Raw genomic sequence first — 25,679 nt, 5'->3', positions numbered from 1 at the left:
TGATATTCCCTATCTAGCCCACCATTCATTATGTACGCATCACTGTCTCTTGATATTCCCTATCTAGCCCACCATTTATCATGAACACACCACTGTCTCTTGATATTCCCTATCTAGCCCACCATTCATCATGAACACACAATTGTCTCTTGATATTTCCTACCTAGACCATCATTCATCATACACACACCACTGTCTCTTGATATTCCTTTCTTGCCCACCATTCATCATGAACACACCATTGTCTCTTGATATCTCTTATCTAGACCACCATTTATCATGAACACACCACTGTCTCTTAATATTTCCTATCTAGACCACCATTCATCATGCACACACCACTGTCTCTTGATATTTCCTTTCTAGCCCATCATTCATCATGAACACACCACTGTCTCTTGATATTTCCTATCTAGACCACGATCCATCATGCACACACCACTGTCTCTTGATATTCCCTATCTAGCCCACCAGTCATCATGCACACATCACTGTCTCTTGATATTTCCTATCTAGACAACCATTCATCATGAACACCTAACTGTCTCTTGATATTCCCTATCTAGCCCACCATTCATCATACACACACCATTGTCTCTTGATATTTCCTATCTAGATCACCATTCATCATGCACACACCATTGTCTCTTGATATATCCTATCTAGCCCACCATTCATCATGCACGCACCACTGTCTCTTGATATTCCCTATCTAGACCACCATTCAGCATAAACTCACCATTGTCTCTTGATATTTCCTTTCAAGCCCACCATTCATCATGAACACACCACTGTCTCTTGATATCCCTTTCTAGCCCACCATTCATCATGAACACACCACTGTCTCTTGATATTTCCTGTCTAGACCACCATTCATCATGAAAACATTACTGTATCTTGATATTTCCTATCTAGCCCACCATTCATCATGCACACACCATTGTCTCTTGTTATTTCCAAACTAGACACCATTCATCATGCACACACCACTGTCTCTTGATATTCCCTATCTAGACCACCATTCATCATAAACTAACCATTGTCTCTTGATATTTCCTTTCTAGCCCACCATTCGTCATGAACACACCACTGTCTCTTGATATTCCCTTTCTAGCCCACCATTCATCACGAACACACCACTGTCTCTTGATATTTCCTATCTAGCCCACCATTCATCATGAACACATCACTGTATCTAGATATTCCCTATCTAGACCACCATTCATCATGCACACACCACACTGTTTTTTTGATATTCTCTACCTAGCTCACCTTTCAGCATGACCATATTTATATATAGACCCGGGTACATACTTTGATAGAGGAAAGTTACCTCCTAGAAATAAGGGATTTAACAAATAAATGGGACTTTTTAAATAAAATGCATGTTCATTTTTTATATTTTTTAACATGATACTAGCATGCAAATTACTAGCATGCAAATAATATACCACTGATTGAATGTTTACGTCTTTGAACATTGGTCCCATTAGTAATGAAACAATCCCTTCTTTTCAGGATGACACCGATTCATATATGTTATGTTCTGTTAACTTATCATTAAAATATGGTATTGTTAGTTTTTTTGAATAGTTTTGGGTGTATTCACAAATGGTTTTAATCAGTGTTCAACATTTTTTTCTTGACGTCATTGCTCAACGTCACCGTGGATGTCATGCATAAAAACAATACCTCGAGAAATATGCATGGGAAGACAAAAATCGGCACGATCTTAAATGCAATACAGTTAAACTTAATCCGAATATTTTTGATATAAAAAATATATAATCACAGCTAAATTACAATATCAGATTGACAAACAAAGAAGAAAACAAAATGTCAAAATCTATAGACATGCAAAAATGAAAAACAAAGAACCTGTATGTATTTGTATTACTTTGGTTTCTTACGCGTACATACAACCATAGAACCTGCATGTATTTGTATTCCTTTCTTTCCTAACCCGTACACACGATAACAGTACCTGCATGTATTTGTATTACTTCAGTTATTACGCGTACATACTACCAAAGAACTTGCGTGTATTCTTATTACTTTAGTTCCTTATGCTTACATATGGCCATTTAACCTGCATATATCTTTATTTCTTCAGTTCCTTACTCGTACATACGACCACAGAACCTGAATATATTCTTATTACTTTAGTTTCTTACGCGTACATACGCCCATAGAACCTGTATGTGTTCTGATTGCTTTGGTTTCTTACGCGTACATACGACCATATAACCTGTATGTATTTGTTTTACTTCAGTTTCTTACGCGTACATGCGATCAGAGTACCTGCATATATTTTTCTTACTGAAGTTTCTTACATGTGCATACGACTATAGAACCGGCAAGTATACTCAGCAAAAAATAGAAACGTCCCTCCATATTTCAGGAAAGATTTATCGAAAACCAAAAGGGTTACTTTTATGAATCAAAATGGAAAAACAAGTTCATTCATTTCTGTATCAAAACCAATTAATAACATCTGGCTATCTTGTTAACTTTTTGAGAGATAACCGGTCAAGAGTGGTAGGGGTCAAAATCAAAAATCCCAGAATTCAGAAAAGTGTTATTGAATGTTTAGAGATGGAATTTCAATAAAAAATGTGGCACATTTAGTAAATCTCGTTAGTACCGTGTGTGGGCACCATCTGCATGAATGCATGCAATGATCCTACGCCGCATCGACGTAACGTAACGCAATACCAGTGCGTTGGGCAAAGTCCTCCATTCCTGTTGTAACGCCCGTGTAAGATCGCGAACATTGTCAATCTGATGGTTAGCTCGTGCTTTGCGGCCCAGCTGATGCCATATGTGCCCAATGGGGTTGAGATCCGGGGAAACCGCGGGCCATGGCATGACGTTGACATTGTTTTGCTGCAAGAATTGAGTGGTGACCCTGGCTACATGAGGGCAGGCATTGTCATGCATCAATGTTACACCAGGACCATGCTGACGAATAAATGGTAAGGCATATGCATTTAGCACGTCTGCAACATAACGCTGTGCATTAATATTGCCCTGTACAACATCCAAATCTGTCTTCCGGTTTCCCATGATCTCACCCCAGACCATAACGCTCCCTCCCCCAAACCTGTTCTTCTCAACAATGCAACAATCGGCGAATCTTTCATTTTTATGCCTGTATACCCGTAATCTTCCGTCAGCATGACTTAATGTGAACCGAGATTCATCGGTGAACAAAACTCGGTTCCAGTCAGCCCTTCTCCAAATCAGATGACGTCGCGCCCATAACAGCCTGGCAGCATGGTGACGTTTGGTCATTATCTGAACAGTGTACGGGCGGCGTGCCCTGATTGGTTGGGCGTTAAGACACAACCGGTTGCGAATGGTCTGCCCTGAGACACCGTATTGCCTAGCAGTGACTGTGGATGCCAATTGACGTTGACGTTAGTGCGTCAACGTAATGAAACGATCTCCTCTAGCCGTCGTTACACGAGGCCTACCAGGTCGCTGCCGGTAGTGAACAGCTCCAGTCTGCTGGTACCGGGATGCAAGACGATAAATCGTCTTCCGACAGCACCCGAGCCGATGCGCGACAACCCTGGCGGACATCCCACCCGCAAGCATCCCAATTGCCGGATTTCGCTCGTTTTCGAAAAGCCGTGGCATATCGAAAACAGTGAAAAATTAAAGAAAATATTTAATTTTCAGAATAGCCCCTATCGCATGAATGGTAGGACATGAACTGAATCAACATATGGATGACATGTATAGCTTGCACGTGCAAAACGTGCAAATGACCGTTGCGGTTACTGGCCGATATGTTAACCGTTGCGTATCGGGTAAACTGTACACGATCGTATTCTGAACATCGCCAGGGTTTAAAATACATGTACATTGAACATGTAGCAACTACACATACAAAACTTCACTGGATATAAAACAGGGACGTTTCTAGTTTTCCTGAGTATATTTATATTACTTCAGTTTCTGGTGCGTACATGCGACCATAGGATCTGCATGTATATGTATTTCGTTAGTTTATAACGCTACGCGTGCATACGACCATAGAACCTGCATGAGTTCTTATTATTTTAGTTTCATACGTAAACTTACGACTATATAACCTGCATGTATTTTTATTACTTTAGTCTCTAACGCGTTTATACGACCATATAACCTACATGTATTTGTATTCCTTTACTTCCTATTCCGTACATACGACCACATAACCTGCAGGTATTTGTATTCCTTTACTTCCTATTCCGTACATACGACCACATAACCTGCATGTATTTGTATTCCTTTACTTCCTATTCCGTACACACGACCATATAACCTACATGTATTTGTATTCCTTTACTTCCTATTCCGTACACACGACCATATAACCTGCATGTATTTGTATTCCTTTACTTCCTATTCCGTACATACGACCACATAACCTGCATGTATTTGTATTCCTTTACTTCCTATTCCGTACACACGACCATATAACCTGCATGTATTTGTATTCCTTTACTTCCTATTCCGTACATACGACCACATAACCTGCATGTATTTGTATTCCTTTACTTCCTATTCCGTACATACGACCACATAACCTGCATGTATTTGTATTCCTTTACTTCCTATTCCGTACACACGACCATATAACCTTCATGTATTTGTATTCCTTTACTTCCTATTCCGTACACACGACCATATAACCTACATGTATTTGTATTCCTTTACTTCCTATTCCGTACACACGACCATATAACCTGCATGTATTTGTATTCCTTTACTTCCTATTCCGTACACACGACCATATAACCTGCATGTATTTGTATTCCTTTACTTCCTATTCCGTACATACGACCTTATAACCTACATGTATTTGTATTCCTTTACTTCCTATTCCGTACATACGACCATATAACCTGCATGTATTTGTATTCCTTTACTTCATATTCCGTACATACGACCTTATAACCTACATGTATTTGTATTCCTTTACTTCCTATTCCGTACATACGACCTTATAACCTGCATGTATTTGTATTACTTTACTTCCTATTCCGTACACACGACCATATAACCTGCATGTATTTGTATTCCTTTACTTCCTATTCCGTACATACGACCTTATAACCTACATGTATTTGTTATCCTTTACTTCCTATTCCGTACATACGACCTTATAACCTGCATGTATTTGTATTACTTTACTTCCTATTCCGTACACACGACCATATAACCTGCATGTATTTGTATTCCTTTACTTCCTATTCCGTACATACGACCATATAACCTGCATGTATTTGTATTACTTTACTTCCTATTCCGTACATAATACCACATAACCTGCATGTATTCGTATTTCTTAAGTTTCTTACGCGTACAAACAAACCATAGAGAATACGTTTTTTTTACGTGTACATGCGACCATAGAACCTGCATGTATTTGTATTAGTTCAGTTCCTTAGGCGTTCATACGACCATTTAAAGTGCATGTATTCTTATTCCTTTAGTTTCTTTCGCGTACATACGACTAAAGAACCTGCATGTATTTGAATTATTTTAGTTTCTTACGTGTTCATACGACCATATAATCTGCAAGTATTTATATTACTTCAGTTTCTTCCGCGTACATACGACCATAAAGTCTGCATATATTCTTATTACTTTAGTTTCTTAAGCGTACATATGACCATAGAACCTGCATATATTCTTATTACTTTAGTTTCTTAAGCGTACATATGACCATAGAACCTGCATATATTCTTATTACTTTAGTTTCTTAAGCGTACATACGACCATAGAACCTGCATTAATTTGTGTTACTTTAGTTTCTTATGCGTATTTACGACCATAGTACCTGCATGTATTCGTATTACTTAAGTTTCTTGCGCGAATAAACGACCATAGAACCTGCATATATTCGTATAACCTTAATTTCTTGCAAAAACATACGACCATAGAACATGCGTGTAATCGTATTACTTCAGTTTCTTGCGCGAACATATAACCATAGAACCTGAATGTTTTCGTATTACATAAGTTTATTGCGTGTACATATGACCATAAAACCTGCATGTATTCGTATTACTTTAGTTTCTTGCGCGAACATACGGCCATAAAACCTGCATGCATTCGTGTTTCTCTATTATCTTACTCGCACATTTGACCATAAACCCTGCATGTATTTGTATTACTTCATTTTCTTACGCGAACATACGACCATAGAACCTGCATGTATTTGTATTTCTTCAGTTTCTTACGCGTACATACGACCATATAACCTGCATGTATTTGTAGTTCTTCAGTTTCTTACGCGTACATACGACCATAGAACCTGCATGTATTTGTATTACTCCAGTTTCTTACGCGAACATACGACCATAGAACCTGCATGTATTTGTATTTCTTCAGTTTCTTACGCGAACATACGACCATAGAACCTGCATGTATTTTTATTACTTCAGTTTCTTACGCGTACATACGACCATATAACCTGCATGTATTTGTATTTCTTCAGTTTCTTACGCGTACATACGACCATATAACCTGCATGTATTTGTAGTTCTTCAGTTTCTTACGCGTACATACGACCATATAACCTACATGTATTTGTAGTTCTTCAGTTTCTTACGCGTACAAACGACCATATAACCTGCATGTATTTGTAGTTGTTCAGTTTCTTACCCGTATAAACGACCATATTACCTGCGTGTATTCGTATTACTTTTGTTTCTTACGCGTACATGCGAAGGCTGTCCCACTTAAACGTTTTCTTTGTTTATAAATGTTCTTTTAAACGTCACATAAAAAACTCTGCATGTTAATATACCGCTGTGTAAAAAATAAGTGAATTCAAATCGTTTTTGTTTGTTTTGTTTTTTCTTTTTGGAATTGCCAGTTCATGACAACCCGTTTATTTTATTTATTTTATAAAACGAGCATTACATACAATATATATAAGTATATATATCGAAGTGGAACAATATCATTTAACAATTGAGGTAAATATTAAACATTTTGAAAATGCCTTAACATTATATTGTAATTTTATTAATAAAATCGTTTGAAAAACGTTTAGAAATGGTTTTATTGTTCAAGTGAGTTTGAAGAACTTTCAAATCATTATATAAATGGTACATAATATGTATCGGTTTGGATCTCCTTTCACAAATAAAGTAGGTCTTATAGATGTAATAGGCAATCTGACATAAAACAATGTTTACAATATTATACTCTTTTTGGTCGATTTTGTAACCTATTATTATATATCTTAAATTCTTAATTTCTTTCTGTATTCCGCATCTTTTAAAGATATCATGTATAGCATTCCAGAAAGTTGTCCAAAATGGACATTTAATAAAGAAGTGTTCGTAATCTTCTACTTCATTACAATAAATACATAAAGGGCAATCCTTCAATTTCCAAGTAAATAAATTTAAATTCGTTGCTACAAGATTATGCAATAACTTTATTTTAAATTGTTTGACTTTATTATCCACTTATGAACAATATAGTAATTTGCTTTATATAGATTTGATATATTTGCTTATTCGTCATATCTTTAAAAGGTTTATTTTGGATACTTATTAGTAATTTTGGATTGACGTTTGTTTTTGTAGATATATCCGATGTTAGAGTTTCTTTCCAAGTGTTAGGAACTGCTTGTTTTAAAATATTTACTTCTGCAATCCAATTTTGTTTATTTTTTAGCTTATCAAGAATACAATTAGCGTCTATGTTGCCCGAATTCGAAAGAATATCGTTTATGTATAGTATGTTGGAATCAATCCAGTTCTTAAATAGAAGACTTTTAATTTTTTTATTTTTTTATAAGTTTATTACCCCAAATTGTTTCTTTTCTAATATTGAAGTAACTTTTGGGTGTTTTCGTTTGATTAACTGGAAGTTGCTTAAACTGAATCCATATTAATAACAAATGCTTATAGAACAAAGTGGTTTTGTTTGTTTTAATAGGACTTAATGGAGTCTAAATTCATATGAAAAATTAGAAAATTCTTTCCAAATTGGTCTAGTATTACTGTGGTATAATTTTCCAATTTGCATCAACTGTATTAGTCAGATTAATCACCCATTTTAATGTCATTGTTTTAGAATAATATTCAAAATCTGGCATCTCTAAACCACCTTCAAGTCTGTTTCCCATAACTGCTTGATTTTATCTTTTTTTCCACTCCACAAAGAAATTCAAAAACCATGGAGTATAGTCTTTATAATTGAATCAGGCGTTACTATATTTTGAGCAAGATATACAAGTTTTGGAAAAAGTAAAGATTTTATAACAGTTATTTTGCCAAAGACAGTTAGTTTTCTTTTACTTCAATTATTTATCAATTGTTAACATCTATCAATATTTTCATTCCAGCTTAAATTTATACACTCATGTTTATCATTTCCAAAATATACTCCAAGTGATTTAACGTATCTTGACGTAATGTTTATGTTATTCATAATATTACTTATATTATTTTTTGATTTGCCAATCCAAAAGCCTTGGGTTTTTCCCTATTTAGTTTCAGTCCAGAATAATTTCCAAACTGATCGATTATATTAAGAACAATTGGTATTTCATTGTGATTTTTTTCAAAAAGACAGTTGTGTCATTGGCGAGTTGAGTAACTTTAAGATGTTTCCCTTGAACTTTTATACCTTCAAAATTTTCACATTTTCTTAACTGTGTTGATAAGACTTCAGCTACTATAATAAAAAGCAAAGCAGAAAGAGGACAACTTTGCCGCACACCACGTTGTAGTCTTAATCAGTTTGTGATCCATCCGTTGTTTGCAATTTTTGATGTTATGTTGCAATACAGAGTTTCACCCAATTAAGAAAGGAGGGTTTAAATCCATATTTATTCAAAATTTCGAACAGGAAAAGCCACTAGACTGTATCAAAAGCTTTTTTAAAATCTAAAAATAGAATAGCACCGTCTAAATCAGTTAAATTTGTATAATCAATTATATCATCTATTTGCCTAATGTTAAAACATATATTTCTATTTTTTATGTATCCTTGTTGGTCTTGACTTATGATGGTTGGTAAAACGGATTGAAGTCGTTTTGCTAATACATTTGCTGCTAACCTATAATCAATATTTAAGAGAGAAATAGGTCGCCAGTTTTCAAGATTTTCTGGGTCTTCTTTTTTATAGAATAGCGAAAATACACTTTGTTTTTGAGTAAAAGATAATTCACCTTTTTCATAACTCTCATTTAAAGCTGAAATAACTAGGTCTCCAATGAAATGCCAAAACGTTTGATAAAACTCTACCGTAAGACAATCAAGTCCAGGACTTTTGTTAAGTTTTATATCATTAAGTGCTCTTGTAGCTCCTTCATAAGAAATTTCTCCCTCACAATTATCGGCTAATTTAGAATCCAATGTTAAATCTAATTCAATATCGTTTAAATACTGGTTATAATGTTCGTCGGTTTTAAAGTTTGATGTGTATAAAAAAAATCTATTTTACAAATTTCCCATTTTATCTGAGGTTTATTATCTTGTTGAAAGATTGTATCTAAAGAAATGCCGATAATAGTTTTGTACTCATTATTTTCAAGGAGACAATTATTAAATTTCCAATACCCAGGACCTCGTTTATAAGGTATATTGATTTTCATTGAGATAGTCATATGATCCGTTGTTTTTATGATGGCAGGTCTTATATCTGTGGAATATATTTGGGGTACAAAGTTATGCTCAATTAGCCAGAAATCTATTCTACTTTTTTCAATATCATTTTTACGCCTCCAAGTAAATTGTTGTTTCTCTGGATTAAGTAATCTCAAAATATCACACAATTTATTCGTTTTGATTAAATTCGATAGGTTTTTAACAGTATTGATCTCGGACTTTTGTGACTTGCTTATTCGATCGCTAATTGTAAATGTGTCATTATAATCACCCCCGATAATCTTAATACCTGAACTATTTTCATATATGATATTTGATAATTTTGTATCAAAGTCATTTCTTTCTTTTTTACCATTTGGGGCATATAAGTTCACTAATGTGTATGTATTATCAAATATGTCTAAATTGAGTAAAGTATATCTGCCTTGTATATCGCTTACGTAGTTCAAAATATTTATTTGAAGTTCATTTTTTATCAATATTGAACAACCCTTACTATTCGATTTACCATAACTATTTATAAGAGTCCACCCAATAAATTCATTTTTAATTATTTTGTCGAAAATATCAGTAAAATGTGTTTCTTGTAGAAAGGCTATATCGTCTTTTTGGTTCTTTAACCATTGAATTAAACGGGCGCGTTTACTACTATCCCTTAAACCTTGACTGTTAAGAGATATAATATGAATGATTCTTTGGCTGTGTGGCATTATATCAGGATATTCCTAAATAAAGATGATTAAAGAGAGAAAAAAAAGAAATCGTTCTTTGACAGATTTCTAAACTGAAAAAAGGAAGTAATATGGTGTAAGCCCGAAGTACATTCTTATCGTAAACAAATGCGAAAGGATAAGAAGTGCAAAAAGGCACCATGCAAACAATTATTTCTAATACACAACAGAAACAAACAATACTTCAAAAAGCGATGTAGAATTCGCATGTATTGACATATTGCATTTAGACATCTATCAAAAAACCATCTTGTCAATGGACGAATACGTAGAACACGCTGCAACGTGTATTGTTGTACAAATATAATTATTTCAATAATAATGATACAACAATTAATGCTTGTGAATGCGCCATGCGCCACATTCGTGTATGCTATCATTTGAACAAATTTCAATTAAGCGTATAGCATCGAACAAGTAAACGTACAATATAATGCCCTTATCTAACAAAAGTATAGACGTATAAACATTCTTGCTGTATATTCAATGTGGAAGAGATTATTCTCCTCAATAAACAATCGCCACAGTTAACAGACATAGGCAGTCACGTATTATTAGTTACATGTAATACAGTGGTTTAAGTATTGAACCGTATATATATATATATATATATATATATATATATATATATATATATATATATATATATATATATATATATATAGCACAAAGGTCTTTGTAAACGTACAAGGGTTTAGATGATAAATAGCCACAACAGGCGTGTTTTTAAATACATGTGAAGTGCGATTATCAAAATAATCAAAACCAAACAAAAGTACATTAAATCGTAATCTAGCGCTAAGTGTTCGTAAAACTGAACAGGGGTTGACATAATATTGATAGTATAAAGATAGTAAACTATTTCTTTTTTTTCTGTTTTTTTGATTCCTTATGCGTAACTGTTCTGTCATGAAGATCTTCAGCTGGCGTGGGAGGTGATCGCTCTGCCGCGCACGAGGTTAAACCTTTGTTTGGTGTGACGTATTTGTCAATGGACTGCTGGCTAGTTTTAAATATATCACGGTTTCCTCGAGGTTAGAATTGGAGTAGACGACCCAGAAACTGGAATTTTGCTTCTATTTTGTGGAGCGGGGGTTTCCGACTGTGAAGGCAGAATTGGCTGTGAATCTTGACTGTCCGGGGAATCAGACTCGACGCTTGAGTCAGACTCCTCGCCATTTGACACATCTGCACAATTACAGTCTGATTTCTTGTGCCCTGTCTGCTTACAGTATAAGCATACCCAGTCATTAGGACACTCGTTAAAACCGTGCTCTTCTTGTAAGCATTTTGTACATTTGAGTACTTTCGGCCTCACATTCTGTCCAAAATGAAAAATCCGGCCTTAAAATTGACCTAATTGCATGAATTTGGGTAAAGGTGCTTTTAATGTAGACTCTTTTACAATAAAGATTCAGTCACCGGTTTCACAATTAGTGAGCTTTCCACTGATGCGGAGTGGAATTCAAATCGTACCTCTTTATCAAGTGTTTTATTCACGGTTTTCAATTGACAGGTACACCTTACCGACGCAGCTTAAAATTGCTACGGATTATAATTCATGCATGTTGATTAAAGTGTTCTCATCGTATGTTCATGTTATTTTCCCGAGAAAACGTCAAATCATTTTGAGGCAACGGTATTATGACGTCATCACTTTGAATTTCGAAGAGTTGACGTCATTCTTCACAACGAAACGCATGGTATATAGCATGACAGCAACTTATGTTAATAAAACAATTGCGACCTCAGACGAAGAAGTGGCGCGCAGGACAGCTTTACAGTTCATTCTAAAATCAGGAATGATCAACACGTATTTAAACATCGGTACGGAAATATATAAGTTTATAAGGGGCGTGCTTGTTATTATTATTATTGATACAGAAATGAATGAACTTGTTTTTCTATTTTGATTCATAAAAGCAACCCGTTTGGTTTTCGATAAATCTTTCCTGAAATATGGAGGGACGTTTCTATTTTTGATGAGTATATGTTGATGACTAACATCCAGTATTATACTTCATCTATAATTAGGGTTCAGTATTAACACAATAAATAGGCGTTGTTTGCTTACCACAGTTATTTTCATCTCCTCCATCCGAGCAATCATGATCGCCATCACAAACCCAAGAGTCAGGAATACAATTACCGTCAGAACATAGAAACCCTTCACACGCGTTGACCGTGGTTGTCCCTAAAATTGAAATTTGTTCTTATTTCAAACGCCACATTTCAATGTTCAAACACGCATCGCATTTTTGTGCTCGATTTAAATGATGTAATATTTCAGCATTGCGATTTTCGAAAATTGATTTAATTTCAATCTGCCGATAAAAATATGATTTGTGGTATTAATGTTTGTTTAGTTTTTAAATGAGGCTTATAAACGTGTTGTATTGTAAGTCATGTTGCGAATTTGTTAAAAGTTGCTTCATCAAACGGCTTCATTTTCCAAACTGAACATATATTAAAATGTTAGCATTTATGTCTTTTATGTGTGTCCTATACTTTTCAAGTGTTTATCTAAAACAATGCATAGTTTAAACATACCATATATAAACCATGACAGAATGTTCGTATAACAAATGGTGTTTACTTTAACAAAAAGAGAAACCGATATGGGACCTTTTTCAGTCGTACTTAAATATTTCATTAAGTTAAGAAAGTACTTCTGCGGTATGAAATAAAAGAAAGAAATACTACGAAAGTCAGTCGTTCTGGAGGTAAGTTTTTCATCTCGTTGGTTGCTTAAAAAGACTTCACATTATCCATACATTGCAACCGACTAACAAACTATCATTTATTTAGTCATTTGAAAATGGGAAAATGTTAAGCTGCCAAACAAGAAGCATGTTAGGTAACGACCTCGTCCAGTATAACAGAGGGCCCGGGATAGAACTTGACTGTTACGGTAACGACTTTGTCCAGTCTTACAGAGGACCCGTGTGGATCTTAACTGTTACGGTAACAACTGCGTCCTTTATAACAGAGGGCCCGAGATGGATCTTAGCTGTAACGGTAACGACTGCGTCCAGTATAACAGGGGACCCGGGGTGAATCTTAACTGTTACGTTAACGACTGCCTCCAGTATAACAGAAGGCCCGGGGTGGATCTTAACTGTAACGGTAACGACTTCGTCCAGTATTATAGAGGGCCTTGGGTGGATCTTATTTGTACCGGTAACGACTTTGTCTAGTATAACAAAAGGCCCTGAGTGGATCTTAACTGTAACGGTAACGACTGCGTCCAGTATAACATAAGGCTCGGGGTGGATCTTAAATGATACGGTAACGACTGCGTCTAGTAAAACAGAATGCCAGAGGTGGATCTTAACTGTTACGGTAACGACTTCGTCCAGAATAACAGGAGGCCCGAGGTGGATCTTAATTGTTACGGTAACAACTTCGTCCAGTATAACAGGAGGGCCGAGGTGGATCTTAACTGTTACGGTAACCACTTCGTCCAGTATAACAGGAGGCCCGAGGTCGATCTTAATTGTTACGGTAACGACTTCGTCCAGTATAACAGGAGGGCCGAGGTGGATCTTAACTGTTACGGTAACGACTTCGTCCAGTATAACAGAATGCCCGGGGTGGATCTTAACTGTAACGGTAACGACTTTGACCAGTATAACAGAGGGCCTTGGGTGGATCTTAACTGTTACGGTAACGACTTCGTCCAGTATAACAGGAGGCCCGAGGTGGATCTTAACTGTTACGGTAACTACCTCGTCCAGTATAACAGAATGCCCGGGGTGGATCTTAACTGTTACGGTAACGACTTTGACCAGTATAACAGAGGGCCTGGGGTGGATCTTAACTGTTACGGTAACAACTTGGTCCAGTATAACAGAAGGCCCGGGGTGGATTTTAACTGTAACGGTAACGACCTCGTCAAGTAAAACAGAGGGCCCGAGGTGGATCTTAACTGTTACGGTTACAACCTCGTCTAGTTACACATAGGCCCTGAGGCGGATCTTAACTGTTACGGTAACGACTTCGTCCAGTATAACAGAGGGCCCGGGGTGGATCTTAACTGTAACGGTAACGACTTCGTCCAGTATAACAGAGGGCCCTTGGGTGGATCTTAACTGTAACGGTAACTACTTTGTCCAGTATAACAGAAGGCCCGAGGTGGATCTTAACTGTTACGGTAACGACCTCGTCCAGTATAACAGAATGCCCGGGGTGGATCTTAACTGTTACGGTAACGACTTTGACCAGTATAACAGAGGGCCTGGGGTGGATCTTAACTGTTACGGTAACAACTTGGTCCAGTATAACAGAAGGCCCGGGGTGGATTTTAACTGTAACGGTAACGACCTCGTCAAGTAAAACAGAGGGCCCGAGGTGGATCTTAACTGTTACGGTTACAACCTCGTCTAGTTACACATAGGCCCTGAGGCGGATCTTAACTGTTACGGTAACGACTTCGTCCAGTATAACAGAGGGCCCGGGGTGGATCTTAACTGTAACGGTAACGACTTCGTCCAGTATAACAGAGGGCCCTTGGGTGGATCTTAACTGTAACGGTAACTACTTTGTCCAGTATAACAGAAGGCCCGAGGTGGATCTTAACTGTTACGGTAACGACCTCGTCCAGTATAACAGAATGCCCGGGGTGGATCTTAACTGTTACGGTAACGACTTTGACCAGTATAACAGAGGGCCCTTGGGTGGATCTTAACTGTAACGGTAACTACTTTGTCCAGTATAACAGAAGGCCCGAGGTGGATCTTAACTGTTACGGTTACGACTTCGTCCAGTATAACAGAGGGCCCGGGGTGGATCGTGACTGTTACGGTAACGATCTCGTCTAGGAACACATAGGCTCTGGGGCGGATCTTAGCTGTAACGGTAACGTACTCGTCGAAGTCCAGGTGCGGATATTTTTAACGGCATGGGTAACTACCTTGTCCAGTAACATTGAGGGTCGGGTCTGAACTGTAACGGACATAATCTCGTCTAATAAAGAATACCCGGGCGTATTTTATTCTCAACGGTAACGACTTTGTCCAGTAACATAAACGTACAGGGGCGGAACTTAACTGTAACGGTAATAAACTCATATATTAAACAGATGCTCATGGGCGGAGCTTAATTATAACGGTTACGACCTCTTCTAGTTACACAAAAGTTTCGACATGGATTTTAACTGTAACGGCTACGACCTCGTTTAAGTACACAGAGGTCCCATGTGGATCTGAACTGCAACGGCTACGACCTCGTCTAGTTACACAGAGGTTAAGTGTGGATCTTAGCTGTAACGGCTACGACCTCGTCTTGTTACACAGAGATCCCGTGTTGATCTCAACTGTAACGCTAACGACCTCGTAATTTTACACAAAGGTCCCGTGTGGACTTTGATTGTAACGGCTACGATCTCGTCTAGTTACACAGAGGTCCTGTGTCGACTTTGACTGTAACGGCTACGACCTCGTCTAGTTACACAGAAGTCCCGTGTGGACTTTGACTGTAACGGCTAAGATCTCGTCTTGTTAAACAGAGGTCCCGTGTGGATCATAACTGTAACGGTAACGACCTCGTATAGTTACAAAGAGGTCCCATGTGGATCTTGGCTGTAACGCTAACGACCTCGTCTAGTTACATATTGGTCCCCTGTGGATCTTAACTGTAACGGTCACGACCTCGTCTAGTTACATAAAGGTCCCGCGTGGATCTTAACTGTAACGGTCACGACCTCTTCTAGTTATACAGAGGTCCCGCATGGATCTTAACTGTAACGCTAACGAACTCGTCTAGTTACACAGAGGTCCCGTGTGGATCTTAACTGTAACGGCTAGACCTCGCCTAGTTACACAGAGGTCCCGTGTGTATCTTAACAGTAACGGCTACGACCTCGCTTAGTTACACAGAGGTCCCGTGTGGATCTTAGCTGTAAAAGCTACGACCTCGTCTCGTTACACAGAGGTCCCATGAGGATCTTAACTGTACCGCTAACGACCTCGTCTCGTTACACAGAGGACCCTTGTGGATCTTAACTGTAACGGTCATGACCTCGTCTAGTTACACAGAGGACCCGTGTGGATCTTAACTGTAACGCTAACGACCTCGTCTATTTACACAGAGGTTACGTGTGGATCTTAACTGTAACGCTAACGACCTCGTCTAGTTACACAGATGTCCCGTGTGGATCTTAGTTGTAAAACTAACGACCTGGACCCGGGTCAGATCGTAACTGTTATGGTAACGATATCAACCAGTAACAACGAGGACCCTTTGCGGATTTTACATGTTACGCTCACGACCTCGTCTAAAACACAGGGGATCCGGGGGAGATCTTAACTGTGTCGGTAATATCATCGTTTAAGGTAAACATCGGACACGGGGCGAATCTTAGCTGTAACGGTAACGACCTCTGCTAGTTAAACAGATGACCCGGGCGGTTCTTATTAATAACGGTAACGACATCGTCTTGTACCAAAGATGATCCGGGCGGACTTTTACTGTAACGGTTACGACCTCGTCTTGATAAACAGAGGTCCAGGGGCGGGTCTGACTTATTGATTGTTTGATGTATTCCATAAATCACAGAAGCAGTGTCATTGTGCGTAGTTTATCTACATTACATTATTTCGATAAAACTACCTCCTTCAGCTTAATCTTATGTAGCATTCCGTTATTTCTAGTTTGATTTGAAATATAAAACTCTTTTTTCTTACAGTTAAATCTTGCAAATAAAACGTGACACCTACGTGGACATTCGGCTAACATCACACATGTCTGACTTTCAGTTACATTTCTTTGGCAAGTTGATGCAAGAGAAGCCGGTGCATTGCATGATCTGTCTCTCGTCATTGTTCCAGTGGTGCATGTTTGGGAACATTGAGACCATGGCGACCATTCCCCCCAATCTTAAAATGACAAAATATGTACACATACATTGTATATCCAGTTCGTCTGTATAGTTCCTTAGTTATCAAAAGGGCTCATAAAAATACGGTCAGAAATAATTTTAGTACTGTTATAAAAAAAATGTATGTTTAAACATTTATCGTATGTAAAATCAAACACTGCGGTTTAGCCTCTTATACTTTCACGACAATCTTGTTTTAAAAAATAACAGGTAAAAATGAATCACCTATAAAACAGAAATAAAGGTCGTTTTAAAATAAACTGTAACTCGGATGTTACTGATTATATTCTACAAATCTTAAGAAGTTAAGAAAACGAAGTTACATGGACAAAACTCGTGAATGACGCATTCCTTTGTTTCTGTTGCATTTCCAATGCAAAATCCTTCAGTAATAGGCGGAAGTACATCACATGACCTGTGTCTACTTTTGCTGCCGCTGTCACATGACTGAGAACAGTCGGACCATGCAGACCAGTCACTCCAGGAACTGTGAACTAAATAGATTAAAACTTTATTTAACGCAGGTTCTGCACCTACTTCTACTAATCCTGTGGTTACACCATAAATAAAACAACATTGGAAGGGCTTACTACAATTTGAAGAGAGGCTGTCCTTGGTATCAACTTTGTTAAATGTGTCGTATTATTTAAAGTGTATACATTGAAATGTGAATAATTATGGATATTTACGTATTGTTATCTTAAAACCACTTTGGTGGCGATCGTTTTGGCATAACCCGTACAATTCATCAAAGGTGTATACAAATGGCTGCTGATGTCTATTTGACCGGAGCCGTTTTAGAAATGAAGTACCTACAATGCATGCTCCTCGAAGAGCCAGTTTTTTAAGGTCGGTGTTAAATTGAATGCCCTATATATTCTCAACTAATGGCATATTAAGTTATGAAATGACATGAAAACTTTACTTTACTGCAGAACATCAGTTTATGAAACCCATTCATTTTTTAACAATCTTGTTCTATTCCCTAATCATCTTATTTTATAGACAGCAATAGCAAACGATTTACTTACGCGCCTTGATGGTGACCATAATGCCGTCTTCTATTGTAGATCCCTGCTTATCAATGATCCCAACAACTTCATTTGCTCTACCTATTAGCTCTTCAACCTTATTTTCAAGTTCAGTTGTTTCGTTTCGCACATGAGCCCGTGTTTCATTCATGTCTTGAAGTATATTAGTTTTAAAAAAGGCTAGACTTTCTGTTTCATTGGCGATATAATCTCGGACTTGAGAATTTAGAGCAATCAATGTTTTATTGTTGTCATCTATTTCCCTTTCAATATTAATGGCCAACTCAGTTTTAACTTCAGAGCTGAGATTGCCCAAATATGTGAATATATCATAGCGCAAACGACTCCCAGTTTCAACTAATGTTTCGCTTACATTATTTAAAGTAGCTGATATCTCATCGGCGCCATGATTCACATGATCACTGACAGCGTTGGTTAATGAGTTAATAGTTAAGGAAACGTTTGAACGAAACACCGACAATGTATCTTTAAGAACAATCTTAACATCGTTCATTTCCCTTTTTTTGTTTTTCAAAGGAATGCTTATACATAGTGAGAGTATTTTGAATGTTATTCAATTCTGGTTTTGTATATGCTATAGTATGCTCGTTCCTTGAACCGTTACTTGTAGTCTCTCTGATATCGTTTTCTGACGTGGAAACTATTGATTCAAGCTTAGAAACTCTATCAGCTAGTGTAACAAAATCTCCTTCATTTGCGTTCACTATCTGAAAAAAGAACAATATGTTGATCAGAAGGAGTGTATGCTGACTTATATACCGCCATTGCGTAATGCTAACTAGCTAGCGTCCTCGGTCGATAACCTGAACAGGTCCGTAAAAAGACATATCGACCTTAACAGAAGTCTAGAGTTGTAAAATGTATACCTACCACCTCGACGTAGGCCTGAAGGGCTTTCAGTTTCAGTTCCAATCGACGCTCCATTCGTTCTAACCTGTCTGCCCCACAGGTCTGTAGCACTATCATCAGCACAACGACGGATGGGCGTATCCACATCATTCTGTAAACATTTAATTGATATAAATATGTTCTAAACAAATCAAAGCTTTTGAAACGTGACTGATTCCATAGTTAAACGTTACTTTTATATCATTGACATATAGCGACTGCAATATATTGTTTATACAGTTAATTATGTTCGTTGATTAACCTAACTGTACGATACTTGAATATGATTTTATTTCCACCATGTTTCATTCGAAAAGACGAGCAACTGCCTTATGCATTTTTCTCGGTTATTCAATCAAATACTATCGGTCTGAAGTGTTCAAAGTAAATATAATTTTATTTGATTTTGTTTTCTTAGAACAATTACAATGAATTTTGCACATGACATTTCAATTTTTGGAAACATGATAGGCATTCTTTCATCATATTTGACTGCATCGTCTCTATCGCTACATTATTACGCTCTGCAACACTGAGTACCGTAGAAACCTTTACTACGAAAATCTCGAAATCGTTAATGATAAATGAGCATTTTTATATGTGCCGTATAAAAACCTCTTCAGAATCTAAGCGAATGTAAACACGTTATGTGTTATATTAAGGTATTAGCCATGTAATACAACTCGGGAAACATCGGGTAACATCGAAATATATCGCCACTCGCCGTAACAGATCGCGACGAACATCGGGCGTATTCGGCCTGTACCGGATGTTGCTATTTTTAGAAACAGAAGGTATATCCCGGCTATTCTTAGGTCAATAAACATTGTGATGTTTTTCTCATGAATATACGTTTAAAATAAATAAACACTAAAAGTACACGCTGACAGTTGATTACGATACATCTAACAATTTGAGTCATTACAGTTAAACATGGATTATAAGTGAAATATACGCGTAAGAGAAGATTTTCTCTCGAAAAAACGAACTGTCAACAATCGGAATGGAACTGGGATATTCGTATCAAAGGGCTCTGAATGTAAGTATCCTTGAGCAGTTTTGTACGTTTGTGTTCAAAAACGTTTGTTTTTTTAATTTATCTTTGGAATTCTTAAATCATTTTTATTAGCTAAATGTTTAGACAGCATGTTCATATTTTACATGTACTTACATGTATGTACATGTTACATATTTTTATATGTACTTATGCACATAACTTATGTTTAAGATATAATATGAGTATGTAATCTTTTAATTGATTGTTTTATCTTAGAAAATATTAGACTTAAAATTTTGTTTTAAAATGATGTGTTTTGGTACGTGACCTATTTCTAACATACCACAATACATGTACATACCTGTTATTTGTTTACAAAATGCATATTTTCAAAATTAACCTGTGAAAAAAAAGTTGTATGTGGTTTGGGGCTTGAAGCCGCATCTGCTAGGACACTATTGACATCCATTGGCTTGGTGTAGGTCTCGTTAAAACCCCATACTGTTGTGAATCATTATCAACCATATGCACAACAACTACACATGTGTGCCTACCAACCCTTACTCTTAGCTAAAACAGATTTTAGTGCAGAATGTATAATACTTGTGCATTTGTATTTTACGGTGGTAGTTTCTGCTGGTTGATAATCAGAAGTCTAATTTCTTCCAGGCAGGAAAATGTCTGAATATTACTTAGTCAACAACACTTGGTTATGAAGAATTCCAGCCTGCATTAAATACTATGTTGGATCCTTGAGAGCGGATTTGACAGCCACGTCCATCCACAAGGCAGTCGCATCTGATCGAGATGATGTGAGTATTTCATATAAAACATATTTGACTTGGTTTTTGTTTTTATAAACCTACTGTATTCAATAATCAAGTGGTGGTGGTGGTGGTGGTGGTGGTGATGGTGGTCAAGTGGTGGTGGTGGTGGTGGTGGTGGTGGTGGTGATGATGATGATGATGATAATGATGTTGATGATGATGATGATGATGATGATGATTTTATTGATAAATTTAATAATTTTCTTTATATATATACATGTATGTATCAGCTTGTTGTTGTTTTTTCAAAATAATGTTGAGAAAACTGTTTATTTTTTATGTATGGCAGTATAATTATCTATACTAATTAGTTAGAAAGGCTTTAAAGTACAACTTTTTTTCCTTTACAGCACTAAACATTCTTGATGGGTAAAGTACCTGAAGGTGCATGAAAACCAAATCAGCATTGACTCAGCATTGAGTTATCATCTGTGCACACACTACAAGTACAAAGCATGGGAACAGACCAAACTTCAAATGTTGAAGAGTGAAGAATTATTGTGAAAAAACTAATTGTTAGAATACCAATGACAAAATAACAGATATACATCAAATTACCCACAGAGATTTTTTACATGTTATAATATTTAAAAAAAAACATTAGTTGAGTACTTTCACTCTGATATTTTTGGAGGGGCAAGCCCACTTAGTGTTCTTGTTTCTTCACATATTTTAGTTTAAAAGTACACTCATTTGTTTTAAACTCTGTATTCTGAGTTAGTATCATAAGTAAAATTCATTTATTTGAAAGAGTACATTTTATGAATAAGTCCAATTAAGCTTTATAATTTTTTACAAGAAAAAGGTTGATTTTTAAGCATTTTATTAGTTATAAAAATGTATGGTAACATGACATTATGTATATTTTCTTCAAAACTGGACGGTAAACTATCATAAATTGTCTTTTAAATTGTTCAATAGACATCATAGATAATATCTAAAATGATTTCAGCAGATTGCCATATAGTTAACTATTTTTTATGAATTTTATAAAACTGCTATATATTTGCAAACATCGAAAAACTGCTCTTTTCCGAAGAATCATAAGATCAATCAAAATGATTTTTTTCCATGTGTATCAATAATGTGTTCGTTTTAACTTTAGTTTTCTGTTAACTGATGTTTATTTTACCAGAAACTGTTGTGTTTATTTCATAATCTCTGATAATGCGAAAAAAATTCAAATATAGACAAAATATTTACTTGTCGCTCTTTGCAGCCCTTGGAGTTTGGGGGTGGGTGTAATGAAACATAAATTCATTTTTTAATTCACGGTAAAAAATCTTCAAAATTTGGATAAAAGTCCCATAGTGTACCGTGATTATAACTATGTTGTCGGTTAAAGCTTTTAAAAAAGTGTGTATTACGCGGCTAATACCTTAAGCTACGAGATCCGTTGATGGCGTTAAGTTTATCACCTTGTTTGAAGAGTAATAATTTGTAACCATGCGACTTCATAAGAAGAATAGTTTTCTCCCATATTTCATAAATGTTTATGAAATTGATGCTTATTCAATTATTTTCCCTAGGTACTAATGTACTCTAAACGGAAGAAAGTACCGGGGTTGCCGAAGATGACTTGAATGGAAGACTGTTATCTATTTCAGCCTTGATATTGCATAATACAAACAGCGAAGCATGCTTGTAAAAATGTTCATTTAAATATATCCAAAACCGTAATTAAATTAAGGTTACCAACATGAACGTTTCGTCCCATTTAGCAGAATGTCTTAAAGATAACCAATAAACATTAGTGAGTTAGTGTATGCTTAGTTGCTGCATCTTGCATTGTGCATTTCACCAGTACTTATCTTATAATACCATGTATACGACAGGGACAAACACAGAGCGTAATGACTACGAAGTCCATATCTGTTAAGCGAGCATCGTAAAGGTGCAGCTAAAGGGCGTTTTGATAAGTTTTTTTTTAATGAGTTATATTGTTTAGCTCATTGCAAATAATATAAATTTGCAACACAAATACATGTTTTGTTTCAAAAATCAAAGTCAAGTGAGTTAAAGATAAAAATGCATTATTTATTAATTCCGTCAACCTCTATTTTGTCCCTTAAGGGCTCATACAACAGGGACAAGTCAATTATGTACAATAATATGGTTCTTAACAAATATTAGATATTCAAAACAGCAGGTCACTGGGGTTTAAACTAATTTAGGCACGTTAAACGCAACATTTATACAAATACTAGTTGAATTCTTGCTAAGTAATAAGAATTATTGCTGTGTCACTCATTACCGGGCCTTGTGCTTTATTCAATAACCAAAATAGATCTAATTAAAGAGGTCATTCTGAGAGTTTTGAACTGAGAAATTAATTGACCAATAAACGAAATGGAACAAATGAGGTGTATCTAAAAACAATGTGCTATACTGTCATACTCAGATAAGATATATAACGCCGTATTTACCCGTGTGAATATAAACATCATCTACCATAATATTGTTTTGAAACTCTCCCTGTCTGACTGATATTTCACGCTTGCTTCATAAACATATATTAATAATGTACAAACATACCTGGTCCAAAAGGAATTATCACTACGCGTAAATTGTATCCAGTTAAAAGTGTTACACTCTTTGAAATAGTTTAAGCAAGCAGGCATCCGCGTTTCTGATAGCTGGGATAAACCAGCAGCTATTTCGAGCCTCATACCACGCATGCAAATGTTTTCAAATGACCTATATTTTGTACACTGCAGCGGTTTACAAAACGTTTATTAACAACTAACATTTAGCAGTGAAACTACAAGACAAGTTTCCGGATGTTAAGTATAAGAGCTGAAGTGTAATTTCTAAATAAATGATGAAGTATATTTAGTGATGAATTGCTTCAATATCGCTGTTGGAAAAATCTTTGATCAATCTAATGCATTTAAGTATCAGTTTTGGCTTCGCAATTTTAATCCCATTGGTGAATTATATGGAAAACACATGTTTATTATATCAGTGTGTGTATACCACGTGATAAATTACGTCATAAATGCTATGTCGGAAGACAAAATTTTGCTTAAATGAAGACTTAAATCAAAGATATCTTTTCTTTTACAACACCATTTTTAATAAAACAAAAGGCAGTCTATGCCGTTTAAAGTGCCCCGTATTTGTTTTATTACCGAAATTTGATGAGATCATTACTTTCATCTAACACTCCGACAAACCTGTTTCCTAAATAATGTTTTGACAGTGCTCCGTCAGACGGCCGTATTGTGAAAAGGTTTGTCGAAGTGTTTTAAGAAACTAGACTCTTAATCAAACTCTTGTAAAAGACTGAAGGCAGGGCTCCTTAAGCGGCGTAGACTGCGCTATGCTTCATTTAAAATGGTAAAGAAATAGTGAAGTTATATTTGTTTTAAAGTATTTTTCAAAACAAAATATTGCCTTCCGATGTAGCATTTATGACGCAATATATCACGTGGTATACACACACTGAATATGCTCGGAATGATATTTTTCTTCTGAAATAATGCACACACCATTGAATTATGATTGGAATAATAATTTGAGATAATTAAGAAAATATGATTTAGGTTTGCTTTCAAAAAAACTTTATTTATCCATTTTCTTGAAGAGATATACTGTTACACATATAAAATTGCATATTAGGTTATGTATTTTTACCCTAGATTATATCATTGAAACTGAAAATAATATTTACACATGAAAATCATGATTGTAAATCAAGACCCGGGGATTTGTTATTTAATCGTGTTATATTGCATTGTATGAACAGGCGAGGGCGGCATATAGCTATTCCCTATTTCGTCTGTGCGATACAAACATCCTGTGCATACCATATCTCCAAAACAATCTTAGTTGCTCCAGTAAATTTAACTTGTGCATTATTTGCATTATAGTGATAGATATGGTATTTCGAGCGGACAGTTATATTTCTTCACTTATTAGAAACATACCGTGTTATATTATAAGAGATTATTCCGTTCAGATGCCATATCGTAGAATAACCTCATATGGTGTAGAAGTCAACTCAAGATATTGCCACTGATATCTTGAAATTAGTTTGCATACAACAGCATATACATTTGCAAACAAGCCATAATATAAAATAAATAAAACAATGTTTTTTCTCTTTCCTGGATACATGTTGGCACCATGCAATACCAAAAACACATAGTTCCAACTTTTTTACATTAAAGCATTTGATAAACAAACCTTTATCAAGTACCGCAATAGAATGAAGACTTTACTTTCTAGGTGATTGTGGTAAAAACATAGTTCTTTTTTTTGTAAAATGTACTTTAAGAAAATGTTAATGTCAATTAATCAATGCTTCAGATGAGTACCGAAATTTGGTCTGAATACAACCATTTTGGACAGTCCTAAAATAAATATTAAAGCGTTACATAGGACAAAGTCTCAAAGGAGTCCCGAATGGCATTGCAAGCACCATACAATCCGCTTCGTTTGTCAAGTATATCCTATGGCAGTCAAACATCCTGATACTGTGTATATTCCTCTTACAAATGTTGTGATTACTTAGATAAAATAATAAGTGAAATACACAGTTTCATTTTGCACAACTTAAGCACATGACATGATGCATTCCACAGAGACCAAATGAAATAATGATGCATTCCACAGAGACCAAATGAAATAATGATGCATTCCACAGAGATCAAATGAAATAAAGATGCATTCAACAAA

General features: G+C 36.0%; 1 protein-coding gene across 1 annotated transcript in view; it reads right to left on the bottom strand.

Annotated features, from left to right (window-relative positions):
- The window catches only part of LOC128221592 (sortilin-related receptor-like), a 127,254-nt gene that overhangs the window by 96,152 nt on the left and 5,423 nt on the right, over positions 1–25,679 (bottom strand). Inside the window, exons 2-6 of the mRNA XM_052930198.1 lie at positions 19,158–19,287; positions 18,267–18,994; positions 17,559–17,729; positions 17,075–17,233; positions 12,433–12,552 (exon numbers count right to left, since the gene is read on the bottom strand). Of these exons, the coding sequence (XP_052786158.1) occupies positions 12,433–12,552; positions 17,075–17,233; positions 17,559–17,729; positions 18,267–18,780 (964 nt within the window). The 5' untranslated portion in view covers positions 18,781–18,994; positions 19,158–19,287. The remainder of the gene's footprint in view (positions 1–12,432; positions 12,553–17,074; positions 17,234–17,558; positions 17,730–18,266; positions 18,995–19,157; positions 19,288–25,679) is intronic.

Source organism: Mya arenaria, chromosome 16, assembly GCF_026914265.1.
Source record: "Mya arenaria isolate MELC-2E11 chromosome 16, ASM2691426v1".
Classification (NCBI taxonomy): domain Eukaryota; kingdom Metazoa; phylum Mollusca; class Bivalvia; order Myida; family Myidae; genus Mya; species Mya arenaria.
The sequence above is the reverse complement of the archived record's forward strand: the minus strand, read 5'-3'. Positions and strand labels throughout refer to the sequence as shown.